This window comes from Helicoverpa armigera, chromosome 22, assembly GCF_030705265.1.
Source record: "Helicoverpa armigera isolate CAAS_96S chromosome 22, ASM3070526v1, whole genome shotgun sequence".
NCBI classification, from domain to species: domain Eukaryota; kingdom Metazoa; phylum Arthropoda; class Insecta; order Lepidoptera; family Noctuidae; genus Helicoverpa; species Helicoverpa armigera.
Genome location: NC_087141.1, coordinates 4,095,850 through 4,122,615, shown reverse-complemented (window position 1 = coordinate 4,122,615; position 26,766 = coordinate 4,095,850). Strand labels below are relative to the sequence as shown.

Sequence of the window (26,766 nt, the reverse complement as noted above, 5' to 3'; positions counted from 1 at the left end):
CCAAAACCAATTACATGAACTTTAAAAATAAAAACTCAAAAGAAATGCCACTATCTATTAAATATAAAAATGAAGCTATATCTGAGGTCACCAGCACAAAATTTTTAGGTATATACATAGATTCTAATATGTCGTGGAAAACACACATAAATAATGTTTGTAACAAATTGAGCCAATTTTCATATGCCCTCTATATGCTCAAAAAAGTTTCCAACCAAACTACACTGCTAAGTGCTTACCACGCATATGTGGGATCCACTCTAACTTATGGAATACTTTATTGGGGATACTCAACTGAAAGAGAAACCGCTTTCAAGGCACAGAAAAGGTGTATTAGATCAATCTGTCGAATACACCAAACCGACTCCTGTAAACCACACTTCATAAACCTCAAATTATTAACTCTACCTTCTCTCTACATATATGAGGCCTCCATTTTAGTTAAATCAAACATCAGTACATATGTCACACTAAAAAGCAGTAGACTTCAAAGCACATTATGCCATGAAACATCCCGCACTGCAGTATACGGTAACAGTATTTTTTGTATGAGCATTAAAATATACAATAAGCTACCTCCAGAAATTAAGAACTTAAATTCTATTGCCATATTTAAAAGGAAGCTTAAAGCCTTCCTAATTCAAAAAGCCTACTATTCTGTCAAAGAATTCCTTGAAGAAAAATTATAAAATGATAGAAATTACTGTGATGTAAATAATGTTATGTGCCTAGATTATAAGTAAGTATAGAATTTAAGATATAAGGTTACTTTATGATCTCATTAAAATTAGTTTTATTAAGAAAAAAATTATTTAGTTTTATAAGTTATATATAATATAGTGACCTAACTTTAATTATTTTATTTTATTGTAATAAATTGCAATGCCTTAACAGGCAACTAAGTTCTAAGAACGTACCTAAATATAAGATCCCTTTTATACCTACTTAGTTCGCAATAAAGATTTTGAATTTGAATTGAAAAATTTGAATTTGAATTGTGTCAGTATGACGAGTGACAGGGGAAAATGGAAGAAAATGACATATTGCGCCGACGCCAAGTAAAATTGGGAACAGGGCAGGAGAAAGAAGAAGAAGAATGTGTTTCTCAATACACTCCCTCGAAAACACACTCTTATCGCACTGTTTAGAGGCATGCAATAGACAATTTTCCACGCTAGTGCAGGAAAAGGGTCCCCATAATGTTATTACATTTATTTTATCAGGCCGAACTTATTTTTTTGGAGTCAGTTTACTTAAACAGGATAGCAATATGTAAAAACTTTTTTGATGATCATTTTACTACTTTTGGTGATCATTTACTACTTTTGGGATAACAATGATTTATTTGGACTCATTTTGCTTAAATAGGATAGCAGAATTTAAAAACTTTGGTTATAATCTTACTTTAAAATGGTGGTTTAATTTTGGTGATCATTTACTATTTTTGGCTTACGCATGATTTATTTTGGAGTAATTTCACTTAAATAGGATAGCAAAGTGTTAAAACTTCGGTGATTGTTTTACATTAAAATGCGAGTTTCATTTTGGTGATCATTTACTATTTTTGTCTGCTGTTTGTTACTATATCTGGTGATCAGTTAAACATAAGCCGTTAGTTTTAAGGTATCTATGGGCCATTATTGCCTAAATGTAAAAGCTTAAATAAAAATAATACGGTATATCTAAATCTTACCTGAGACATGCCAGTACTAGACAAAGGACCGGTCCTGCTCAGTAGATATTGCGTGGCCACATCCCAGTTCAAGTCAGGAACCATGGGCTCCTTAGTCAGCGTGAAGTCCAGGTTAACTCCGACGTGGTTCTGTAAGTTCTGTCCCACTCCAGGCAGGTCTTTGATGGTGGGGATGTTGAACTTGTCCAAAGTATCTTTGGGACCGATGCCGGAAAGTAGCAAGATTTGTGGGGTGTTTAGTGTGCCTGCTGTGAGGATAGCCTGAAATTAAGAAAATAAATAGTTACTGTTTTTATTTGATATATCGGACGGAAGTCGCCAATGGCTTTGAGCAAGCATGGTGATTAACGTTCATTCCTTCTCTGTATGAGGAGATACATTTACCCTGCACAGCACTAAAAAGGCTGTGTGTAAGGACAGCAATAAAAAGGCTGATGATGATCAGATTAACATTTCTTTTTTTGTGAAAACAGAGGACACTGCGGGTTAATTTTCTTGTTGTACTCGATTCAGTTTTTTCTAAAGCTTGAAATTGCTCCTCACCTCTTTAGTAACTCCCACAGTCCTGGTGACTCCATCCTTGATATATTCAACGGCAGTGACCCTCTTGGACACGGGATCCACGATGACTCGGGATCCCAGTGCGTTGAGCAGCACGTGTAGGTTGGCTCGCTTCGAAGCAGGGCGCAGGTACGCGCGGGCTGTAGTGTAGCGGGTACCACCACTGCAGAAAAGGGATAAAGCTTGTAAGACTTATAGTTAGCAGTTTGAAGACTGCAAATTGAAACAATGATACGAAAGCCCGTTCGTCGGAAAGCACATATCTTTATAACTAACTTCCAATACTTCCCATAGGAACGCCTCTGTGCACTCCGTTAAAAAGTAAAATGGGCTGTCAAATAGGTACTGAAAGATTTTTTCAAATCGGTCTAGTAGTTCACAAGATTAGGGTGTTCGAGCAAACAAACTCATCAGCTTTGTACATTGGTATTTGATACATAATGCCATGAAAATAAAAGACGTTACTTACTCGTTGAGAGTCTGAGCAATAGTGAAGCCAGTTGTGGTGTCTCCATTGAGGTCACTGGTCGGTGGGTATCCCAGCTCTATCGCGCCAGAAACCACGTCGTGAGCAAACTGCGGTGCGTGACGGAACTGGACAAAGAGACATCATTATACATGGAGGAGAGGAATAAATATAGTATACCCCAAATGACACACGACTTATCTTCAGAGCTGACAACTTTAACCTTCATACAGGGGGTATAAAAGTGACATATACTTCTAAACATTAACAAAGATTATTTCCTCAGATTATATAGACTGAAGAACTTCTAGAAACTATTTCTCACCTTCTGCACAGGCAATGGTCCTCCTCGACTATGATACTCAGCAGACACACCGTTCCCGATCTCCTTATTGTCCTCACTCCTCAAGAAATAAGGCAGAACTTCGTACCAGGACCAGCCAGTGGCTCCGTTCACTGCCCAACTGTCATAGTCGGCCGGCACTCCTCGCATGTACATCATACCGTTGGTTGCTGAACACCCTCCTAGAAGAGAAACGAAAGATTGAGAGCATGTTTCACTTTTGACAGCTTTTTACCGAAAAACGTTCTCTTTCGGAAGAAATTTTGCGGTTTGGAATTAATAAGGTATCGTTCATATTATATGATTTAGCTATCATTTCCTCCTACTTCCTTATTTAACTCTAGAATTACAACATCTTATAAGATTCCGAATATATCAGATTTTAACCAGACTTTTGGAATCCAAGATTAGGTTAATAACTTACCTAACATCTTAGCCCTAGGCCAATAACATACACCGCCCTTAGCCAGACACGCTTTCTCTTGCTTCTCAGTATTGTACTGCCAATCCGTTTCTTTTAAGCCCCAATATGCTGTCACCCAGGCTGGTACTCCTGACTGCGTTGGTTCGTCACCTCCCGCTTCTATTAACAGCACCTAGAACGAAACGTAACTGTCAATAAGTCTTGTGAAAATTCACAATTGATATCTTCTAGACGATACTTCAAAGGTCACTCAAAGATATACTCGAGCATATATGAAGATGATTTGCCTGCAGGTTTACTTTCAAAACATGCTGGGCTTAAACTTAATTGTAGCTCGTCTCGTAATGATATTATACCGGAATACATAGGTACTTCTAAAGCGCGAATAGCAATTATGTCAGCTACTATTAATTGGCATTTTTATGGAAGTACTTTTCTATATAATTAACTCAATTTTCCTCGGTTCGGTAATCAAAGGCTCCGACAGTGGTCATTTCATGGGAAGTAACCAAAAACATTAATGGATCTTCGTTAAAATTATGTAATAACCCGCTTTGATGTAATGAACTTGTACATAATTGTTTTTAATAACAGCAAAAAATATAGTGACCATACATAATGCTGGCAAAAGTAGGTACCATAGAAGCAGTTATTTCTATGAAAGGTCGATGGTGATTCTTTAATTATTTCGGTAATTGTGACGTAATAAACCATTACTTTGGAAGAACTTAGGACATTTCAATCAAAACATAAGTAATTTCACCTAGATAAGCTCTACAATTTACTGAATCGTTTTCAATTTTAATTATTCACATCCACTGTTTTTTAACTTAAGCATTACCTTTTTTTTTTTTTTTTTGTTGTCGCTGGGCTAAAAATGCTATTACGCATCCCCTTCCCGTCGGGGACGAGAGGGTATGTGGGACTCCCCAGTTAAATCGTTTCCGGTATACCCACTAAAAAGGCCCAGCGGCACTCCGACCTCGCCTGAGTGGAGGGGGTCTGGGAATCTATGGCGTCCAGTCCCCCACCGGCGATTGCCCGCCTTACGGCAGGCCCCTCATACCTCCCTCTAGTAGGGAAGGGTCCTTATAATGGCCGGAGCGCAGGGGTTGATCCTTGTGATGCAGGCGGTGGCGCCCCCGTGCCTGTCGCCCGCTGATCACCCCCCGGGGCGGATGGGGACGGACATCGTGTTTGTCGTCTTCTGCCCCTTCTTCGTCTGCGAAGCGGCACCGCGAGAGGGTCGTTCTCCCGCATGCGCTCCGCCGCTTCCTTCTGTGACATAATGTCCTCACAGAAGGAGGCTACCGCTTCCCATGCCTCCTCACTTCCCAGCATGGCGGCAATCACGCTGGGAAGCGAGGTCGTTCCCGACCACTGCCATCAGGGCGCGGCGGGGTTCAGCCCACGATGAGCACACCTGAAGTGTGTGCTCTGCTGTATCCACCGTGGCTTCGCAGTGGTGACACTGTGGAGTCTCCTCCCTCCCAATCCGGTGCAGGTACGATCCGAAGCAGCCATGCCCGGACAGTACCTGCACCAGACGCATCGAAAGGCACCCATGCCGCCGATCGAGCCATCCGTTCAGGACAGGCCCAACGGCATCCAGCGTCCAGCGCCCGTACGTTGCCGAGGCAAGGTCTTCGGCCCAGTGCAGAGTTATTGCCTCCCTTGCCTCCTCACGCACCTCTTCCTTTTCTATCGGGTCTGGGCGCCGGTTTAGCGCCTTCTGCGCCACCGTCCAGTCGTACACTCTGGCGAGCACCCATGCCTCGAGCTCCCAGGGAGGGGTTCCCGCCAGAACGCACGCCGCCGCGAAGCTCACCGTGCGATACGCTCTCGCCACCCGCTGTGCAATGGCCCTTTGTGGCCTGCGGATGGCAGCGGCGTTCACTCGACTGGACAATGAGTCTGCCCAGATTGGGGCCCCGTACAGTGCCATACTTTTGAGTATGCCGGCGTATAGACGCCGGCATTGGTCGCCGGGCCTCCCGATGTTTGGGAGGAGCCATGAGAGGGCGCCCGCGGTCCTCATCAGGCGCGTCGACAAGCCGCTGAAGTGTGCTCTGAAGCGCCACCTACTGTCTAGGATTATGCCCAGATATTTCATCTGGGGCTGTACCTCAATGCGGACACCCTCCACATGGATATGAGCGTCGGGCGATTGGTGCTGCCGAGACCCATGGAAGAACACGGCCTCGGTCTTGTGCAGCGCCACCGTCAGCCCTAGGCGGGAGATTCTGTCCACCACTTGAGAACCGCCCGCCGAGGCCAAGCTGGCCGCCTCTCCAAAATTTCTCCCTCGGGCAGTCAGAAGGGTGTCGTCTGCATAGCAGATGACAGAAGTGCCACGGGGGAGGATGCCCCTCAAAAGCCAGTCGAATCCGATGTTCCAAAGGAGTGGCCCTAGAACAGAACCCTGCGGGACACCGGACTCGACGACGTAACGTCGGAGCTGGCCCGACTTGTCCACAAGGATGACTGTACGGTCCCTTAAGTAGTCAGCCAAAGTCCCCGCAGATACGGGGCACCCCATGGAAGCGGAGGGCCTCCAGTATGGTGGAGTGAGGAATTGAGTTGAAGGCGTTGGCTATGTCGAATGACACAGCCAGCAGTCCATCTCCTGCATCCATCGCCTCCCTCACCTGGCCCTTGAGTCGGGACAGGGCATCAATTGTCGAACGTTCAGCTCGAAAACCAAACTGAGCGTCCGCTAGATCTGGGCCAGTTGTGCTCAGATGCCTGGTGATACGGGCAGCGAGGATCCTCTCGAACATTTTACCGACCTCATCCAGTAAAACGATGGGTCGGTATGCCGATGGGGAGTCCACCGGCCGCCCTTCCTTCCGAAGAAGGCACAACTGGCCCTCCTTCCATGGCTTTGGGAACCTCTCACACGTCAGGCACGCACTGAAGAGGTCCCGAAACCTTTCTCCCATCTGGGAGGCGGTGATGGCCACCACCTTTGCGGGAACGCCGTCTGGACCTGGGGCCGTCTTTTTTCCCCTGAGGCAGAAAACTGCCTTCTCCACCTCGTCCTCCGTAACCGGCGGAACCTCCTCGGCCGATGGAGCCGCACCCTGCGGGGCGCTCATCACGGGTGGAGTGAAGTTGTCCCTGCGCGGAAACAGGGACTGAACAACCCCATCCAGTAACGACGGCTCGAGGGTCTCGGCAACTGGGGGACCGTACGGGCGCAATTTGTTGCGTGCCGCCTTGTAGGCCTCCCAAAGGGATCCATGTCCAGACCCTCAAGCATCTCCGCCCTCGCGCGATCCTGGGCTGTGCCCATTTGAGCCGTCAATGTTGACTTGGCCTCTATGTAGGCTGCATAGAGGCGGTCCTCGTTGTCGAGGTCGCGAAGGCGCCGCCGCCTGCTTCTTGTGTAGGCCCGCCTGGCTGCCACACAGGCGGCCCGTAGATCCCCTAACTCCTCCGACCACCAATAGACGGCGCGCCTAGGAGGCGGACGATGAGACAGAGGCATGCTAGAGTTGCACACCTCGGTCAGGGAGACCCTTAAATGGGCCGCTGTGGCGTCCACATCCCGGACTACTACAGGAGGGGACAGCCAGTCCTGGACGAAAGCCGCCTCTGTAGCGGCCTCCCGGTCTAGGCGGGAGAGCGCCCACCGTGGGAAGTGCGACCGACCCTCCTGGGTCCCCTGGGAGCCTGGGGTGGAAACATCAAACCGCACGTATCGGTGGTCTGACAGCGTCTCCACCAGCTCCACCCGCCAGTCCACTACACAGGTCGCCAAAGAAGGGGAGGCAAAGGCGAGGTCCACGATGGAGCCCCCCTGCTGCCGCACGCAGGTGTGTACTGTTCCCCTATTCAGCAGGGACAGACCGGACGACAAGGCCCAGGCTTCCACCTCTCGTCCTCGGGCATTGGTGGTCGGGTTACCCCATATTGCCGACTTGGCGTTAAAGTCGCCTAAGACCAACACCCGGTGCTGCACCACTCCACTTGCTACCCTGGCGAGGACCTCTAGAAAGTCCTCGAAGTCCGTGAGAGGGCGGTTTGGGGAGAAGTACACCCCTATAAGGGCTATGTCACCCCACGCGGCGGCCACGTATCCCGATCCCCTCCCTAAGAGCGAGAGGGGAGGGGAATCCGTAGAACACCGCGCCACCAATGCAACCGAGCCGTTGTCGTCTCCCAGCCAGCTGCCAGGGACAGAGTACGGCTCAGCGACAACCGCCACATCCACCAACCACTCCGCAAAGGTTTGGACCAGCAGGCTCTGGGCTGCTCTGCAGTAGTTGATGTTGGCTTGAAGGACACGTCGTCGATGCCCAGCCATCAGTCGGTGTTCATCGCGCATCCCTCGGTGACCGGCACTGGAACTGAAGTTTCAGTGGCGGCGGCAGCGGCAGGCCGCACCGGTGCCTGCGGTTTGCCCTTCTTTGGTGGCGGTCGGCATTCCCTGCCCGCCATCACGTGGTTAGCTGGACGACCACTGGCAGCGCATACTGCGCAATGCGTGTTGGCAGCCTCGCAGGTGGCCACCCTGTGCCCCTCTTTTCCGCAGCGGAAGCATAGTTCCCCACGCTCGGCAGTGGACGGGCAGAGAGCCCGGGTAACTTAAGCATTACCTACTGTACTATTGCCAACATAAAATGTTAATTTTGTTTTTACAACATTTTTTACATTTGAATTGGATTTGGATTTTACCAAGTTTTTAAAGAGATTTCGGCCGCGAACACGTTTTTATTTTGTGAACCAGTATAAAAACCCAGCGAGTATTTAAATCGAATGCTTGATGATTGTCATTGTAATTAAATAACGTTACTTCGAATATGTTATCTTATTTGGAAAAAAAAATAATTAATTTCTATTGGAACACCAACAGTATAGCAAACGGTACATCTATAAAAAACTAAAAGTAGAATGGACATAGCAAAATTTTCAAATAAAATAACCAGAATCGACAGCAAAGAAATATTAACCAATGGGTTATTAAGGTAGACCTTTGATGGTGCGAAGAAAATCGGCTTGAAATCCATGGGGTATAGAAGCTATAAGTATCACATTATCACAAAAATGGTTTATGTTGATTTTAAAGATTATTTACATTAAGGAACATAAAAACAAGGTACGCTAACATTATACAAGACATCTTATGTGCTCCTTTTATGTACTCCCCTTATGTACTCCCCTTATATACTCTCCTTATGTACTCCCCTTATGTACTCTCTTAGGTACTCCCCTTATGTACTCTCTTATGTATTCCTCTTATTTACTCCCCTTATGTACTCTCTTATGTATTCCTCTTATGTTCTCTCTTTTGTACTCTCTTATGTATCTTTTCTGTGAACTATGTAAAATCATGATCGAAAAAAACGTTATAAAAAGAGAACCCCATGTTTTTTAGGTGATATGAAATATTTTTTTAAACCTCACATTATACTGAATCCAATCATACATATGAAGTTTCTGTCGACTCTGGGTGTTTTTTTAGCCATCTCCTTTTCTTGTATGCCATGCTTGCCTACTACAATTTGAGAAAATGACAACAAAAAATATGGACGACAAATCGCAGAATAGATCAAAGATAAAAGTGTGAAGTAAATGGGATCGTAATCCGAGGAACATATCCACTAAATGAAGGTATTTAAACAGCAATCAGCGGCCTCCTTGGCCGGTATTTACAACAATGCATGGTGGCGAGTCATGAAGACGTGAAATTGATGTACCTACCTACTCGTTCTGTCTATTGTTCTGGACTTAATGTTCTATAGCCTGTTGATGCTGATAGTAGCTTGTTTATCTACGCAAGACTTAAGAAAAAACCGAAGCCCCGGTAGGTATTGTTAACAGGCTATGGAACTATGATGTACTAGACCTAATATTGCGACTACAGAACGCCTCAAGTATTTTACCCAAGCACAGATTTTTAATCTAGAACTCCGTTCGTTTTCTAAATAATAAAAAATCCTAGTTTTAAGAACTAAAACAACACCCTAGTCATGTATTGTCATCAGAAATCAGAACGCGTGCAAAAGTTCATCCTAATCGGAAACCGGAAAGTGGGGTAAATTAAGATTCGAAGATTTTCTTACATACATACATAGTTACAAGTGAAGCTAATATAAGCGTGTTAAAAATAATGCGTACCTTCCATTGAGGATTTTCAGACAATCTCCCAGCCATCACAGCCCCCGCAGACCCTCCGCCAACCACCACGAAATCATAAATGTCATCTGGCTGCTCCTTACTGGTGACCCTATTGCATGGGTCTGCTAGATCACAGCGGCCATTGATGTAAGCTTCCAGGATCGTCATGAAGAGTAGGAACTGGTTCGGGCATGCCGATACCATGGATGGCCCCACTTCGCGTATGGGGCACGCGCAGGCCTGTAAGGAAAAAGGTGATTAGTTAATAAGGGTGTTGCTTAAAGTTTTCATGCGGATGGTCATATAGGACCAGCAAATCGCTTTGGGATTTCAATCGTTTTCGTCACTAAACGCCATTGAGAAAGTGTGGTGATTAACGCTCAATCCTTGAGGAGGCCAGTGTCCAGCAGAGGGGCGATGATGAAGATGAGCTAGTGTCGAAGACATAGGTACCGGATTCATTAATATAATTGGATATCGATTCTCACGAGGTGATTTTCATACATTTTCCATATTTTCTTCTCAATTACTATGAGAAAACCTTGACCTGTGATGAAAATACGGAAACCATAGACAAAAGGAAACAAAACACACGCAACGGAAGAATTTAATCTCGCAATGACAACAAAGGCTTATGTTCAAACTAATTGTTTATAATGACAGCCGATGATTGAATAAACAACGATATCAAGACGTCGACAAAAAGCAATAATTATACGCGATTGCTTGAAGTAAAAACATCGGTACCTAATCGTACCTACTCATAGTTACTGCCAAGGGACAGTATTACCTAATCTCGGTCCTAACTCATGACAATGATAAAACATCATCTTAAACTTGAGTTTTAACTGAAAATTACAAAACGAAAATGATTCTTGCGCATAAGATTAAGCTTTGATTTAGATATTTCAATATTCACCCAGAGACTAACATTTAAAAATCTTATATAATCCAAAATACCAGCTCCTGATTGACCCAATCCTGTAAAATGATTAACGTTCTAACTTTTAATCATCAATCATCGAGCCAGGATATAATAGTCTAACATTTTTCCTCCCTAGAAAATAGCTTTTTCTTTTTGTGCTGTTTATTGAAAGAATAGCCCTGGAATATTTACTATACCTACTATGGCTAAATTTGTCCAAATAGTTACTTTTATAACAGTTACTGTTACAGTCGTAACTATTAAGGTAAATCTGTGGTTAAACAGTTACATCACGAAGAAAATTAAAATTGGAAAACTGAAATCATTTTTCGATCATCAATTTTATTATTTGTTTTTAAGAATACAGTTAATATGTTTTGAACAATTAAAGATGTTAAATTATATCTTATTGTTTTATAAATAATTCGTGATGGGCTAACGTAAATACCTACTATTGTTTAACTTTTTATGATAATAATCTTAGTACCTATTCCATGATATGTGAATCATTTTAAGTTACTAATTGGTATTTCTTGTGAAAAATCGTGATGATGAGCAGATATCACCAGTTCCCATCATGATGATTTTATAGTTGATTTACTATTATGTATGCATGTAATAAATTAGCTTTTTTATTAGCAACACCATGAGTTGGCATTCTAGGATCTACTCGTATTTTTCCGAGTAGTTCGGATGGAAGATAAGATCTATAGAAGCAGGATTATTCAAGTTTTATTTACACAAAGTAGCGATTCCTATATTTGTTTGATACGCGAGCGACAACCAATTTCAGCTCCAAAGGAAACAACCTATCCATTGACTGAATGAAAACTCGTAAAACTTGTATTATTTTAACTAATCTTGTGAAAACGCAAGAAAATAATTAATGACGTGCAAAGTTATCACTACATATACGATACAAAGCGTGTCACTGTACCAATACTCACTATACGCTGTAGTTTATATGAATGATGCGCAAGAGTCGATGTCAAGGTCGATTTAGGAAAAAGTGGCAATGGTATTATCAGTTTTTATTGCAATACAGATAATAAATATCCTTATATAGGCTTTGTTTATATTCAACTTGGTCTTGAAGCAGCACTATTTTTAACCGACTTAAAGAAAGAGGTTCACAGTTTGGCGTTTTATATTTGAAGAAGGTTTGGGTATATTATTGAAGACGGTTTAATTTTTTTAACCGACTTCCCAAAAAGGAGGAGGTTCTCTATTCGTCGGGATCTTTATTTTTTATGTATCTTCACTGGTGACTCGACGACCCGGACCGATTTGCAAAATTCTTTTTTTGTTTGATAGGGTTTACGTCCCAGGTGGTCCCATAATCATCAGGTCAGAATCTTTGTAAAAGGATAAGGATCTTGACTTTGCTCTTGATAATGATTTTATTTTCCTCAGTTTTATTCTAACACTAGCTTTTGCCCGCAACTTCGTTCGCGTGGAATGGTGACTACCAGCAGATTTTTGATTTGACCAATAGATGGAGCTATATGTCCGGAATAATTTTATTTTTATTTTTTTTGTAATAAAAACTATCCTATGTCCTTTCTCAAGTTTCAAACTATGTCTGTACCAAATTTCACACAAATTGGTTCAGTAGTTTAGGCGTGAAGAAAAGACAGACAGACAGACAGACAGACAGACAGACAGACAGAGTTACTTTCGCATTTATAATATTAGTTTGGATAGTTTGGATTTAGGTAACACTGCTTTAGGAGTGTGCAAAAAATATAATTAATTAGTTAAATGTACCAAAATACGTGAAAAACTTATGCATTATAAACAAATTAAGTAAAAACTCGTCTCCACTCACCTCTGCGTCTCTCAGCATTTTGTTGTGAGGGCGTGCACTGAAACAAAAACAATTTACGTGATTAACACACATTATGAAAATGATTATTTTAAGCTTCTCAAGTTTTCTTGGATTAAAAAGTTATATACCTAAGTACATCACAGGTAGGTTATTTATCCTAAAGCAAGCCGTTATTCTATTGACTTAGACTTTTCTATATTTTGTCCGATTACGGAAAGAAGTTTATTCTAAATTCGTTTACAGGACTTTCCCCCAGGACGTGTGAAACTAATTATGCTAAAATATATTTGGTTCTACCTGAAGGCTAAATTTATCCCATTTGGGTTCCCATTCATCGGAATGTTTTAATGTGAATGTGTAAAGAATTACAATTTAAGGAATTTGCGTAAACAAAATTCTCTGAATGACTTCATCAGGCGCTGCAAAAATATTTTATTTTTTTACGAATTTGTTAAATAAATTGTCACGGTGTTAATCAGCTATACTTAACATATATTTTATATTGATTCTCAGGTTTTAGAAGGAAGTCTTCCGGGTAAAGAAAAAACGTAGTTTTATTACTAAATATGGAAAACTATTAGCAATTCTAGTTGTTATTTAAATAAATTAGCTTCTGTTAACATCCTCTGTCTGACGTATATTATGACTAAAACACTAGCATAACAAATCTATGATTCTTACTTTTAGGAGTATGGCTCTAAATCAGTCAAGTAGTTTTTGAGAAAGCTACTAAGAATCTTTATTGTAGTGATGAATATTGTTTACAACCGCAAAAAAGTTGTAATTTTTCTTGAAAATCATCCAATAAAATTGGTTTTTCAAACTTGTTAAAAGCGGTTTGAATAAATTGAAAAGTCAAAAATCAAGTGGCCTCTATAATTGCCTCTTTCCTAATTTGGCTTAATTTCCACTATAATTAAACCAATAACATAAATAAATAAAAGCGCAACATTACTGCAAAGTTCATTGCTCTTTGCAGAATTTAGGGTTTACGCATAAAATTAAAATCAAGTTAACATTCTTCACATAGGGACGTTCCAAGTTCAATATCTTTAAAAACGACATAACATCGCGGAAACTGGTCCATGATAATTGGTTAGAAACAAGCTGTAATAATAATTTACAACCGTTAATAATATTTGTAGAAAAATATATAATTATGTTGTCTTGAATATCGAGTTAGAATGTTCGAAAACGGTATCAATATATTCATTTAAATTTAACCAGTCGAAATTTTGACGAACAAAAATTGAATAGTGTCAATTTGTAGATTGTTGCAGACTTTGTAATTTGTCTCCGTTTGATCTCTCGAAAAGAATAAAAAATGTAGATTACAGTAGTCATCTTTTTTTTGACTGACTGAAAGACACAAATTCTTGGATCAGAATACCTAATCCATTTACGTGTATGTATGTAAAAAAAATAGATTATTTGTAATAATGAGATGCACGAGAAGTCAAATGACCCCAGTTAAAAGAAAAAGTGCAAAAAGACAAACTCACTTGCGCATAATTTATGTAAAATAAGGATCTTACAAAAAAAAAAAAACAAATAACTTTAATACTTAAGTTAAGTATGCACATGTTTTACTGATAGACAATACTGCTTAACTTTCGCTTACTTTTACTAAGTATTCCATACGTAAGTGACACTTTCAAACTTTTCTTTTAAAAATACTCATTTCTTTAGTCAATGAAAGAAAGAAAGAAAGAAAGAAAGAAAATCCATTTATTTCGAACACACGAATGACGCAAGAAACAAATAAATAAATATGGCACAAAACAAACAATACAGTGAACATAAAAAGAAAAAAATGGTCTACGATATATTCCATAATTTTAAGTTATTTCGTGACCTTAAAAATCTAGCATGGTTCCTTTAAAAAATGCTAGTCCTGCTGCCCGAGATTTTACACCCGACCCGAGTGAACCATTTCCCGCAACCGGGTAAAAACTACCATTTAAATTGCTTCATAATTTTACCGTGAATCCTAGTCAGACAGTCAGATTTATTTTCACGTTAAAACTCAATAAAAAATAACACTATATTAGTAAAAATAATAATGATTAATGCTCAATCCTTCTCCGTGTGAGAGGAGGCCTGTGCCCAGCAGTGGGACGATAAATAGGCTGTAACTATTAGTAAAAATAATAGGTAATAATTGGGTCCATTATAATTGATGGGTAAATCTTCAATAATATAGAATTCCAATTAATAAAAATAAATAGAAATCAAATTATTATTAAATATTCACCTTTTATTCCTATCACTATATCACAGAGCACTATCACAAAATTCACAAATAAATACAATGATGCGTGAGGATGCGCGCACGTGAGATGATGCGCGCTCGACAACGGACTGCGCAGGCGCCGGTTTTGTTTATATGGAAAACAGACGGTTGGCCTGAGGGCTGGTATACACCGGTGATGATATACATAAAAAAATATATAAAAATCAGTGTAATACTGTGAAGATTGTTTTTTTCTGAGGATGATGGAGATGGCAAAAAATGGGTTGATCTTAATGAGTTATTCATTACTATTTAATTCATTGGGAGTAAGACGCTATATCTGTAGGTGTAAGAGGTAAATAAGTACCTATGATGTATGTACTAAGCTAACTCGGGTTCGGATTTCTTATTTACTAAGCTTTCTGTTTTATAGTGTGGCTTTAGATTTCGATAATCTACTTTAAATGAGATTAAATAATAGGTAGGTACTGGAAACTTTAGCTACGAACATCAAATTGAACGTCAAGAAGAGTTACTAATTGCTGATAAAAAAATGCAATTGAGAGTAATAATTAAACGGACACAACGACAGTACGAGTAACAAATAATTCGTAACGAACAAAATTACATGATCTTTGGTAGGAATCGCAAGTGTGAACACAACTTTAGAACAATGCCTTGGACTGCACGAGCCCCCATAAGTCAAGCCTTGTCATAACCCACTTGTGATAACACAAGATTTCCCGCATTACTCATGCCAGAAAATACTATAGGCAGAATGCATTTTAATACGTCGATGACATAAAAAAAACTTTCCCGGTCTATGCACTCATTTGAAATTCGAAGGTTGAAAATAGGTGAAGCTGGGTTTTTTTATTTAGATTTAGGTACATCATGTCAAAAAAATCTGTTAAGAAGTAAAAAGTGCGTGAATAAATTAAAATGCAGTATAGGAAATAAGGGATTATGAGGATAGCATACCTATTTAAATTATTGTCAACCGTTTTCGAGTCAAAACTAATAAAATAAATAATGTCTTTATGGATTAATTAATTGTGAAAATAGTTAACTTTTGATCAAATATAAGTCAGGCCATGACGAGCAAATTTTTTAAAGTAAATGGCATTAGATCTAAAAAATGTGAAAACTTGTTTGAATTAAATTATGTATGTGTAAGTATTCATACAAATGTAGCATGACATTATTTTTTAAAAGAATGAATCACTTTACCTACACGTAAGTTTAAGTAGAACTTATATATCGTCTTTAGTATATCTGTCACGTCATCGTCTTACAAACTCCTGGGTTTTTCCAGTTTCCAAGTTTTTTTTGATGTGTGTATCTAACTTTTTACGCGTTCTCGTAAACGGTAGGTCAGGTTTTCTGAAAAATGGATTTAGTGTTTATCTCTCAAATAAAACTCTGTTAAACTTAAAAATAAAGAAAATTGTGTATTAAAATTCTTTAAAGTTCGCTGTTTGGTATCTACGAACCTAATTCCTTCCAAAAAAGCGCTCCTTTTAAAAATACCTGATTCTGTCTGTCTATTCGGTGATGTTGAATATGATGACCGATTAATAAACAATCGTAGTGACCTTTTAGTTACATAACGCAGGCATTTTAAATTAAAAAATAAACAGACCGCGTAATTGGTGCGCACTAGAACGACCTACAATTGGACTTGACAACATATGTAGGTATCTGGTTTAAAAAAAATATATAAAAGGTTTCTTTGACAAAATTATTACTACTAATAACTCGTATGTAACTTAGGAAATACCAGAAACCCATATTGTCGAGTATGTAGACAGCTTGTCAGTTGATACGATACTTAATGGAGATAAATAGGTAGGTACCTAATAGGTACCACCATTCCGTTCCGCGAAAACCTTACGGAGTTATAGAGTAGAAGCTGAGTATCGTAATACTTGTTCATACAGTCTGCATTTGAGCATACATGATGACAGATCCAGTCTATGTTTTGTAGCTAGATAACTACAATGGAGTTGTTAGCCCAATTGGAGGAATATCTCTGCCTAATTCATAAGTGTCCCTTCTCCGTGTGAGAGGACGCCTGTGCCCAGCGGTGGGACGATAGAAAGGCTGTAACAGTACAGTAATTCATAATTATATATTTGTTTACTAGTTCAATTCACTGAATTAACATAACATACAGATTTGAAATGGTTAACGAAGCAATTTACTCACACACTGATTTGATATTTGCACCAAGGCTGCGGTGTACTAAGCACCATCATCATTGTATCTACATTTAGTAAAAAATAAATGACTACATTAGCGGTTATTTACAAAATCAAATAAATACTAAAACATCAACTTTGCGGTGGTAATATTTACCTCTAAAATCATTTCTGTGACCTTAGAGGGTCAGTTAATTTTGAGTTTACGTTGACTCATCAAAAATAAGTTGGGATTGATGGATCATATGTTTCATGGTTTCAGGTGCCTTTCCCTTTTAATTAGCAGGAAAGTATGAAAAGAAAAAGCCAATATAACGCCAAATCGATAAAGTAGGTATATCCAGAACTTCTCGAATCCTAGAGCTCAGCTCTATCTCGCGGAAATAGTTGCAAAGGTAAGATTTTTGAAAAACAACTTAACGTGTATTCATCTTCAATCAAGAAATGATTCCTGTCTATCCGGTTTAAATACAACAGTTATTCATAATTCACATTTTATGAGAGTTTTATGGCATAGGTATAATAATCGTAGATGATAGGTAAGTACAATACATGGGTAATCGCGGGTTATTTTATAGTTTTTACGACTCATCAAAGCTGAGGAAGTATTTAATTAATATCGCACAATATGTATGAATCGTAATAGCAGTTACCTATCTGCAAATTCCCACTCGCTAGGTAAAATCCTAATAGAGACGGATTGGCGTTTGTTCAACTGCGACAAAAAACGACAAGAATTCGCTCATAATAAAAACAAGTGACTGTTAAATAAATAGAAACCGGTCCTCTTCTCACAGACGACCTTTTGCAGAGGAACCAGTACAAAATAGTATTTAGAATTCATAACAATAGTCGTTTAGGCTAAACTAGATACCTATGCTCCCCCTAGGTCGGATAGAAAAACACGTTTTGCCGGTTGACTTTAGGTAATTTGTAGATTTTTGTGAATCGGTACGAGTTGAAGAGGCCAGACGTTTTTTATTGGAGTTAGGTAGGTACATTAAGATTGAATGTTAAAGCTACATAGTTTGCGGTTCAAAACGTTGACTCTAACCAGTCCGTGGCTCTATAAAGGAAAACCTAAAGTAGGTACTTAAATAAAAATTTTGCAGTAGTCCAAACAAAAGAACACTATAAAAACAGTTACGTTTAATTAATATTCAAATAGATAAGAAGCTGACCAACGGCAGAAAGTTTAATAGCTTATCACCGAATCGTAGGTACCTAGTAACTGATAGAACATTCCTGACATACGCATACCAAAAAGGGAAAAGGCAGGGCAGGCAAATGGTGGCTAGGCATGCGTCTATCTATACCGTTACGTGATATTGTATCACCTGACATACAGAATAACCTCCCAAACAATTGTTTTGACGCGGAAGCCAGTAAGCCAGACATCCCACAAAACTAAATAGGTTGACAATACCCAACCATAACCAATGAGCGTTTCGACCATAGCGTATCACCGTGCTTGTTAACTAGAATAGGTGCCTAGAAATGCTCTGTCATTTTGGAATTATCAATTGATTTTTGTCTATGTATGTTTATTGTCAATTTCATGGGTTAGGTTCATTGATTTGACTTTATGTTATTTCTATGAAATGTTATTATGTGCAAAGGGCAGTTACATGTGACGAGATAATACCTCGGAAGGGAAAGAACGGGACCGAGACGTGCAATGGTTTATACGAAAAGTAATGCTGTAGATATATTTCTTTGTAGTAATAACATATGACTGACATATTTTCGATACTTACCTACCTATCTATTTAAAACTTTACGTAGTAAAAGAAATTGGCAACTTAGCGCAAATGATTCACCGAGGGCAATATTATTCAATAGTTTACGCAACGCAGCCTTCAACCGCGCCGCTACGTCATAACTGTGAAGTTCAAGTTCAAAGAAACCAAGAAAGCTTCTAAAAACTTCCCATTGTTGGTTTTTAACATGAAGAACAAAATTACTAACGGAGATATCATAATGCAATATCTCTTAAGAAAATAGAGCGCCCATAATGCGGAGGAATGTTACTAGCTTCGTCCTTATACGCCTTTTTTAGAACCCGCCCATTATTTCGCAAGACCAATCTTTGACAGATTGGTTTTGATTTGACAAGGAACCCGAACGCTTCGTTTATTGCTAATCTGATTACGCCAACCGTACACTACCATGACCTATAAGAAGGCGCCTGACCTACCTTCCTCATGGTATCTCCGCTATCTTTCCTTCCTCCGTGGTTTTTAAACATCGATTTCCAATAGCAATTCTGCGTGTATGGACAAAAACTGTGTATTCAGTAAACGAAGTGAAGGCGTGCTGTGAATCCATTTGCATGTGAATGCTTTCCGAAATTATTTTGCCCAGTCCCTACCATTGGGTTTCGTTCCGTTGACTTTTTGGAAAATCTCTCCCAAAATCTAAAAAAAAAGAGTTATCATTAGTATACATGAATGTTTAACCTCCCCACTCAGAGACATTTAATGATTACTTAAGTCACTCCTTAGTGACGGAATGTCATACAAATCCTTAACTAAGGAATGGCTTAAGTAACCATTAAATGTCTCTGAGTGGGGAGGTAAGTGTATTTTTGTTAAAGCAAGTTAAGATAGTTTCGGCATACCGTTCTCACCATTTTCAAAGCGCCCGTGCTTTCGAGTAACCATGGTAACATAAAATTCAATGTCTCCAATATTACGGTAACTTCTGGTCAAAGCGAAAGAATTCCTGACGAGTAACGGTACATTTCTGTAGTAGTTTATGCACAAAGTTGTGAAGTACCACAACTTTGGAGAAAGATAGTAGATATACCTCTTATTGAGATCGAATTTTGAATCAATCGTAATCACTAGTTATTTTATATTAATTAATGATGCCCTGATTACAAAGAAAAAGTACGTAAGCAATAATTTATGTTAGGTATTTCTTTAAGAACTTCGTTTGATTTTATATGACGTACTTATGTAGCTTCTACTAACATTGAGAATTTAAAGGGAGTGGTTTTCATGTCGTTTATAATTTAAGATCTAACTAGAATATACCTAAATCAAATAAAATAACCGAGGAACAATATACTTTTTATACGCAACAAATAATCTATTGAAGCTAAAGCAGCTATCATCAAATAATTTGTTTTTTTACTATATGCACACATCATCTGATTATGCCACCATGCTGAGATATATAGATAATAATAATTGCCCTAATTATGTATAAACAGAGGAAATAATAGTAGGTACTAAGTATAATTTATAATACACACAACACATATCAAATTGTATCTAATTCAATTCCACTAGGACAAAGAGTCATTAACTCGAGTTATGATACGTAACGAACGAGCCACACGTTGTTATTCTAATTCTAAGGAAGTTACACAAAAACTATGATAAAATATTAATATGAAATGAGGGTCACCAAGCTTTAAGGTAATAAATCTACGAATTTAATAAAACATCATGATCACGTAAGGATATTATATCTACATTAAGTACCTAGGTATTGTTACTTACTCCATCGTATATAAAAATGAATTTTACCACAAAATAACATGTCTTAAAAACCAGAAGCAGGTTTGTTTAACGAGGAAATGACAAGAAATAGTTTTAACATGAAAATCAACTAAGATTAATCAAGAACGCGGCAAAATCTTATTCTGTCAAACTATAACATGTCACAATGACGTTCGAAAAAAGAATCCTCCAAGCATAGATGCACGGCTGAATGGCGAGGTGTCTATGGTCGCTCGTCTCTGCTGCCCTCTTTGTAACTACTGGCAGCTAACACATGAATAAATACATCATTCACTGTATATTTTATTTTTAAGTGACATCTCTGCGATAAGAAAAATAAAGTAGTGTGGTGACCCTACAATTTGATTAGTGTTTCACTAATCCGAAAATTGTAGGTATAATTTTATTAAACGTGCTAAAGATACCTAACCAAAACTGGTAATAAATTGAAAAAAAAAACTTCCTAGACTAGCCGATACTTAGATATCTCGTAAAATACAAGAATATTTTTAGAACCAAAATATTGATTTTTAGTAGATTACCTTCTAGCTTCTAACATATTTCCCAAACCGAAATGTCAAAATATTTAAAAATGACCTTGGTTATTTACATTGACCATGGTATTCCTAGACTTGCCTAACAGGTCTTCTGAGCATGTTCTGAGCAGATTATACACTAAACTTGAGGTTATCTAGATAAAAGTTACACCCAGTTTAATACTGCCCTATAATTATACGGAGTCCTTTAAATCATCGAATAATGCTAGCATAACGATAACAATAAAAATTAACACCTTATAAAAAGTTCTTATCATGCTCATTTTCCGCCAAGAAACTATGACATAATAATTATATCCAAACATAACGGTGAGTCATCAGCACACTCAGTGAGTACGTGAGTTTGAACAAACCCATCGTGGCTGGGAAAACCCAAAGTTTTCTCTTTCGTTGGAATAACCGACACGATATCGTGTCGCGGAGGGATCATCAATCAAGGAAGAAAAACTGAAGTATCATTGTACGTACTGATGAGTAGCTATAAGGTATATACTTAATGATAAATCTTATCTACCTGTCATTGAAATTGAACCGCAAATCAGCTTATAAGGATACTTTAATTTGTTTTTTGTTTTGCACTGATTTTAAACGTACTTAAGTATTTATGTTTTTGTGATTTAACGACCAAATACCACGCATCAGAATTTTTCGCTATAGATTTTTAGCACTCGCAAGCATCGTGATAAATAGATGATAGATACCGAAACTGGCAATATAAAATGCTTACCAAAAATCTTTAGCCTGAAATACTTTTATTTCTGTTAAAGCTCAGTGTCCACAATTTTGCTAAATTCGCCAGCTTCTTCGGCAAATATGAAATGTCTGCTGTCACTGACAACATGAATCCATTCCTATTTCTTTATCAGCAGATCTAAGAACTACTTAAATGTTCGCAAGAATTTCCACGCATTGATTTTTACGTTAACAGTTCATCATCATCTGCTTCTTCTGCCTTTTCCAATTATGTTGAGTGTCCATGAAAAAGAGTGTCCATGGAGTTTCTTGCCGGTTCTTCTCCATGAGACCAACTCTTTGGAACCGTGCACCTAACTTTGACGTTTCGAAAGAGCTTTCATAGGCCTATTTGAAATAAAAAATTTTGAGTTTGAGTTTTGAGTTTGAGTTGGGCTACTAGTCTAATAGGATGCGGTTGAGTACTAGTGTTCTACGAGGAGCGACTGCTTCACTATTTAGCCAATTTATGTTACCAGTTCTTAGTCATAATCATAACTTAATTAAACTAAAGCCAGCATTCCTACTGTATTATATTAAATGTAGGTTTATAGCCCTACAAGAGATATTTTTAGTATATACACCGTTGCACATTGCAATCGGGTGCACTTTCGGAGTTTGGCGTCAAAAGTGAAATCAACCTGTTTTCATTGTAAAACAGGTCTCTGGGTAACTTTCTTTGGTCCTTCTTGTCGATTTATTTTTGTAGTTGTTGCAGTGTTTTACTTAGTACGCAGAGTAATGAGATTGGTTTTCGATGGTGATAAAAATAAAACCATTCGGTAGCTTCTTTTAATCCGAACAGAGTCTATTTATTTTTCCATATTGCGCAAAGGAATCGTTTTTAAATTGCAAAGGGTATTTCGATACATCTTAAGTACTTAAGAAACCTAATCAATTAAGAATAAATCGTTCCTTATTTTCTATTTTCGCTTTGTCATTGTGGATGATGTGGTGATCTCAACATACGAATTTGTCACCTAAGTAGGTACACTTTGTGGAATACAACAAATAAAGTAATCACACAATTTACAAAAAAAAATACACTAATAAACCCATTACCTTTGATATTAATACCTATCTATATGATCACTAATTCGTGCAAAAAATCTAATTGCGAATCAAGAGCTGACATTTCAATCGATCCTTTTTAATGCTCCTAAGTGCATTCTCGGCCACAGCATATGTCATTGTAAGCTGAGATTAGATACGATCCTACTTAAGAATTAGCCACGCTTAACGCTGGTTTACCCGGAAAATTGGGTCACGACTTGTAGGTAGATGTACTAATGGCATGAACAAAAGTTTGGGACAAAAACCAAAGGTGTCTTTGGCTGTCGAGTTTGAAGATGAATCTACCTAGTTAGGTATCCAATAATATTCTTAGAAATCAGATCAGAAGGGGTAAAGATTAAAAAAACATAATTCATAAACAAAAGCAAGAGTACTACTTATAAATATTCTTAAAATACAACTGATTTAACGATATCAGAACTAAATTATTGAAAATACAGGATTGTTGAAGGATTGTTAAAAAAGACAATATTAAAGATAAATAAGCAACCATGACATTAACGTCTGTCATCCTTCCCGATATCGTAACTTTTTCTCTTTGCCCAGATAAAAAAAAAAATATTTTCTTCTTGCCAGCCTAGTCGGTACAGGTTGGGCGCAAGGAGGTTTAATATCTACAATACGTAATTGATCATTGTGATATGTTAAAACTTATATTACTTGAGTTAGTTACTTGTTACTTATTATTAGTTATCGTATAGGCCGCAGATTAGTCAAACTAGGTTAGGTATTTCAATTAACCTTAATAAATTACGTCGGTTGATATACTTAACTATCAACCTAGTTTTGTAAATAGTGTCTTAACACAATAGTTTTATTAATAAAGGCTGATTGAGTTGCATAACTATTAATAAATATTATACCTATATAAACTTACAATATTATCACAATATTTCAACACACAATAATCTCAAAAACTACTGAACGTATTTTCAGCTTTACACCTTTAGATAGAGTGAAATTATTTGGAAGTTTAAGATTTAAGATATGAAAATTCTTTGCAAAGTTTTCTTCTTGATTGTTATTCATCTGTTTACACATTCTAACAAATACATAATAAGTCAAACAATTGTGTATGCATCTCAGATGTAGTCTACACCAGCGACCCAGTTACCATGTGGGCGACCAGTGGGAACGGCGGACTTGTAACTGACACCTCGTGCCTACATACCCAGTAGCAATGACGAAGAGAACATATCAGAGGTGCCACAGGGAAGGTTGGTCAGGCGCCTCCTTGTAGGTCAAGCAACGAACAGTAGGTGTGAACAGTTGCTAGGACTAATGAGGCGTTCGCGAGTTCCTTTTCAAATCAAAACCAATCTGCCAAAGATTGGTCTTGATTGAATGGTGATTTTAGGTCCCGGCTATCATTGAACATCCTTGGCAGTCGTTACGGGTTGTCAGAAGCCAGTAAGTCTGACACCAGTGTAACCAAGGGATATTGGGTTGCCCGGGTAACTGGGTTGAGGAGCTTAGATAGGGCAGTCGCTTATTGTAAAACACTGGTACACAGCTATATCCGGTTAGACTGGAAGCCGACCCCAACATAGTTGAGAAAAAGGCTCGGAGGATGATGGGATGAATGGCGGGTTCCATAACGGGCGTATGCCTCGTCCCCCGAAAACCCGTATTTTGGTGCGCTACTTTCTTAGGAGATTTTGTGTTATGACATCTCCGCTATTAATTTTGTTCTCCATGCTACGTACTCAGTAGTCACTTGTTTCTAACATTACTGGTATTTAGGCTAGACAGGACAGGTGTGACCTCTAAGCATGCTAATTGTTATAAATATGATGCGGGCTGTTATTAGTTCAAACACAAAATCATACAAGCAATCTCAGGTTTTCAATGCCATTTTCTTTTTATCTGGTATATAACGGTTATCAAGTAGGTTGATGCCAATAGAGTTAATGACAATAGAGACAAAAAAGTTACCTACATTATATGAAAAGTTATTTGGGCCAACGTGTGCTCTTCTTTTTGAAGGAAAATAGGTATGACAGTGGAAACCTAAAGTTACAATATCTGTAGAATGATAAAATGAGGTGATAAAAAATTTTAAAGGAATGGTCTCTGTTAGTGACTTTCCTATTAACGTTCCTGTTATTTATTACCTGCAATATTTCACGTAAGTAGCTAATTAATTTTTCAAATGAGGATATGACTTTATCTGTCTATCTACCTACCTCTGTCTGTCCTCTGGTCTTTTTTGTAAATCTTTGTACAGTATTTACCTAAATCAAAAAACCAACAAAATTCGACTGGTTTAAACTTCAATAGTTTATAACAGTTGGTAATAGACAATTTAATCATGCAAATTCGATTTATTGATAAATATAATTCGCATTGAGAAGGCCTGCGGATTTTCCAAGAGCAACCTTTTTACTAACAGCGAAATTAACTAATAACAAGGCGCTTATAATATATTTTGAATGTCGAAGTTACTTTCAGCAAATATCAGTTTAACTATAATCAGACTATAATAATATTTTGCTCACAGTAATTTACCCTTTTTTCCGTATTTACAAATAAAAAGTAGTCTATAATTCTTATCTCTACAGGTCTATAGCACAGTCTGATATCTCTCTTAATCCTCTCACCTATTAAAAGAGAAGGCTTTCTGGAAACATAAAAATAAAATCTTAATTAACATTTTGTGGTTGAAAGTATCTCTGTGACTCCCCGAGGAAAAGTGCCAGGTAAAACTCGCTTTGCAAAGTCGCATTAAAACATAATAGCAATAATATATGTCGGTTATTAATTAAGTTGTGTTATGAGTGCTCACACAACTGATAAGCTAGATAAATACATATTCCAACAAGCATGCTCATCACACAAATATCGGCCGAACCGGGAATCGAACCCGGCACCTCAGGTCCGGCAGTCCGGCATGGTGACCATTGCGCCATCGAGGTCGTCTCGACTATATCAAAACATTAAATAAATATTAACTACTAGTTCAGGCACCTCTATTCTGTTGTTTAATTATCTAGCAGTTGGTCTTTAGTCTTTAGTCATGATTTCACTATTAATCATACGTTTTAGCAAAACCTACGGAGACAGCTTTATATAGGATACATTTCTAGTAATTTCAGTTCATTACTAGTCATTAAAGAAAATAATGACATATACAGTAGATACTTGCCTTGTAAGCCTACTATTACACTTTATTTTGCAAGATAATATGACAACTTTTTGTCTTTGTTTTTAGATAACTAAAAAGTCAAGTAGGTAACGCTACGAGTGATCATGCTCAATTGAATTTGTAATTTATTTGCTCTCCATAGTCCATAGATCTTTCCCCTTAAACTTAAAAATCAATAAGTAGTATATGTTCCTATAACCCTGTCTACCCTTTCTTTGAAAATAGCCGCAAAACAAAATTTTAATAAATAGCGCATTATAGACAACACCCAGAGGCTCAGTAGGGGGTCAAACTGGCCCTACAAATCTAGTTTATTATGTTGGTACTTACACAGCTGCCAACCACACCCCGTCAGAAAGCATTCAGTATTACATAACACTGGATACCAAGGCAACTGGATCAGATAAATAGCTCTGAGGGAAAACATTGCATAGGAAATATCCAAGGAGTAAGGAAAGGTGAACGGATATGCACTAATGCAGGCAGGTCAGGCGCCTTCTTCTAGGTCATTACGTATTGCCAGGAACAAAACGATCAGTTACGAGTGAACTAACTTGGCGTTCGGGTTTTCAACGATTTTTTGGTATTACAAAAAATGGACTGGTATAAGGACCAAAGGAGGCGTATAAGGGCGGAGACAGTAACGTGCCTCGTCCTCCGAACTTTCGCATTGTCCGAGCTGTTGTCTTAGGCGATTTTCCATTATGACATCTCCACTAGTAATTTTGTTCTCCTTGGAAATATCTAAGAGATGATCTGACTGCGGATGGGACGTGTTCAAGTGTTCGCAGCTGATCGCGTTACGCAAAACAATTGAGTAACGGATTGGTAGACTGATAAGTTCGAATCACGCATGGGTAAGTGTAACTGGGCTGATGATGGCGTAAATGTATATGGAAAAGTCAGAATAAGTGTATAGTAAGTAATAGAAAGTTTGAATAGGAAATCGTTG

At 38.6% G+C, this 26,766-nt stretch overlaps 2 protein-coding genes across 2 annotated transcripts in view; both read right to left on the bottom strand.

The window, feature by feature from the left end:
* Positions 1-13,917, bottom strand: part of LOC110370872 (peptidoglycan-recognition protein LB) — a 67,006-nt gene extending 53,089 nt beyond the window's left edge. The window contains exon 1 of the mRNA XM_064040417.1: positions 13,896-13,917. The gene's annotated coding sequence lies outside the window, so the exon portion shown is untranslated. The remainder of the gene's footprint in view (positions 1-13,895) is intronic.
* LOC110370826 (glucose dehydrogenase [FAD, quinone]) overlaps positions 1-14,774 on the bottom strand; it is a 257,804-nt gene extending 243,030 nt beyond the window's left edge. Inside the window, exons 1-8 of the mRNA XM_064040414.1 lie at positions 14,618-14,774; positions 12,364-12,400; positions 9,611-9,850; positions 3,488-3,659; positions 3,046-3,245; positions 2,724-2,848; positions 2,237-2,417; positions 1,694-1,954 (exon numbers count right to left, since the gene is read on the bottom strand). Coding sequence (XP_063896484.1) covers positions 1,694-1,954; positions 2,237-2,417; positions 2,724-2,848; positions 3,046-3,245; positions 3,488-3,659; positions 9,611-9,850; positions 12,364-12,381 — 1,197 coding nt within the window. The 5' untranslated portion in view covers positions 12,382-12,400; positions 14,618-14,774. The remainder of the gene's footprint in view (positions 1-1,693; positions 1,955-2,236; positions 2,418-2,723; positions 2,849-3,045; positions 3,246-3,487; positions 3,660-9,610; positions 9,851-12,363; positions 12,401-14,617) is intronic.
* Between the last annotated feature and the right edge of the window lie 11,992 nt (positions 14,775-26,766).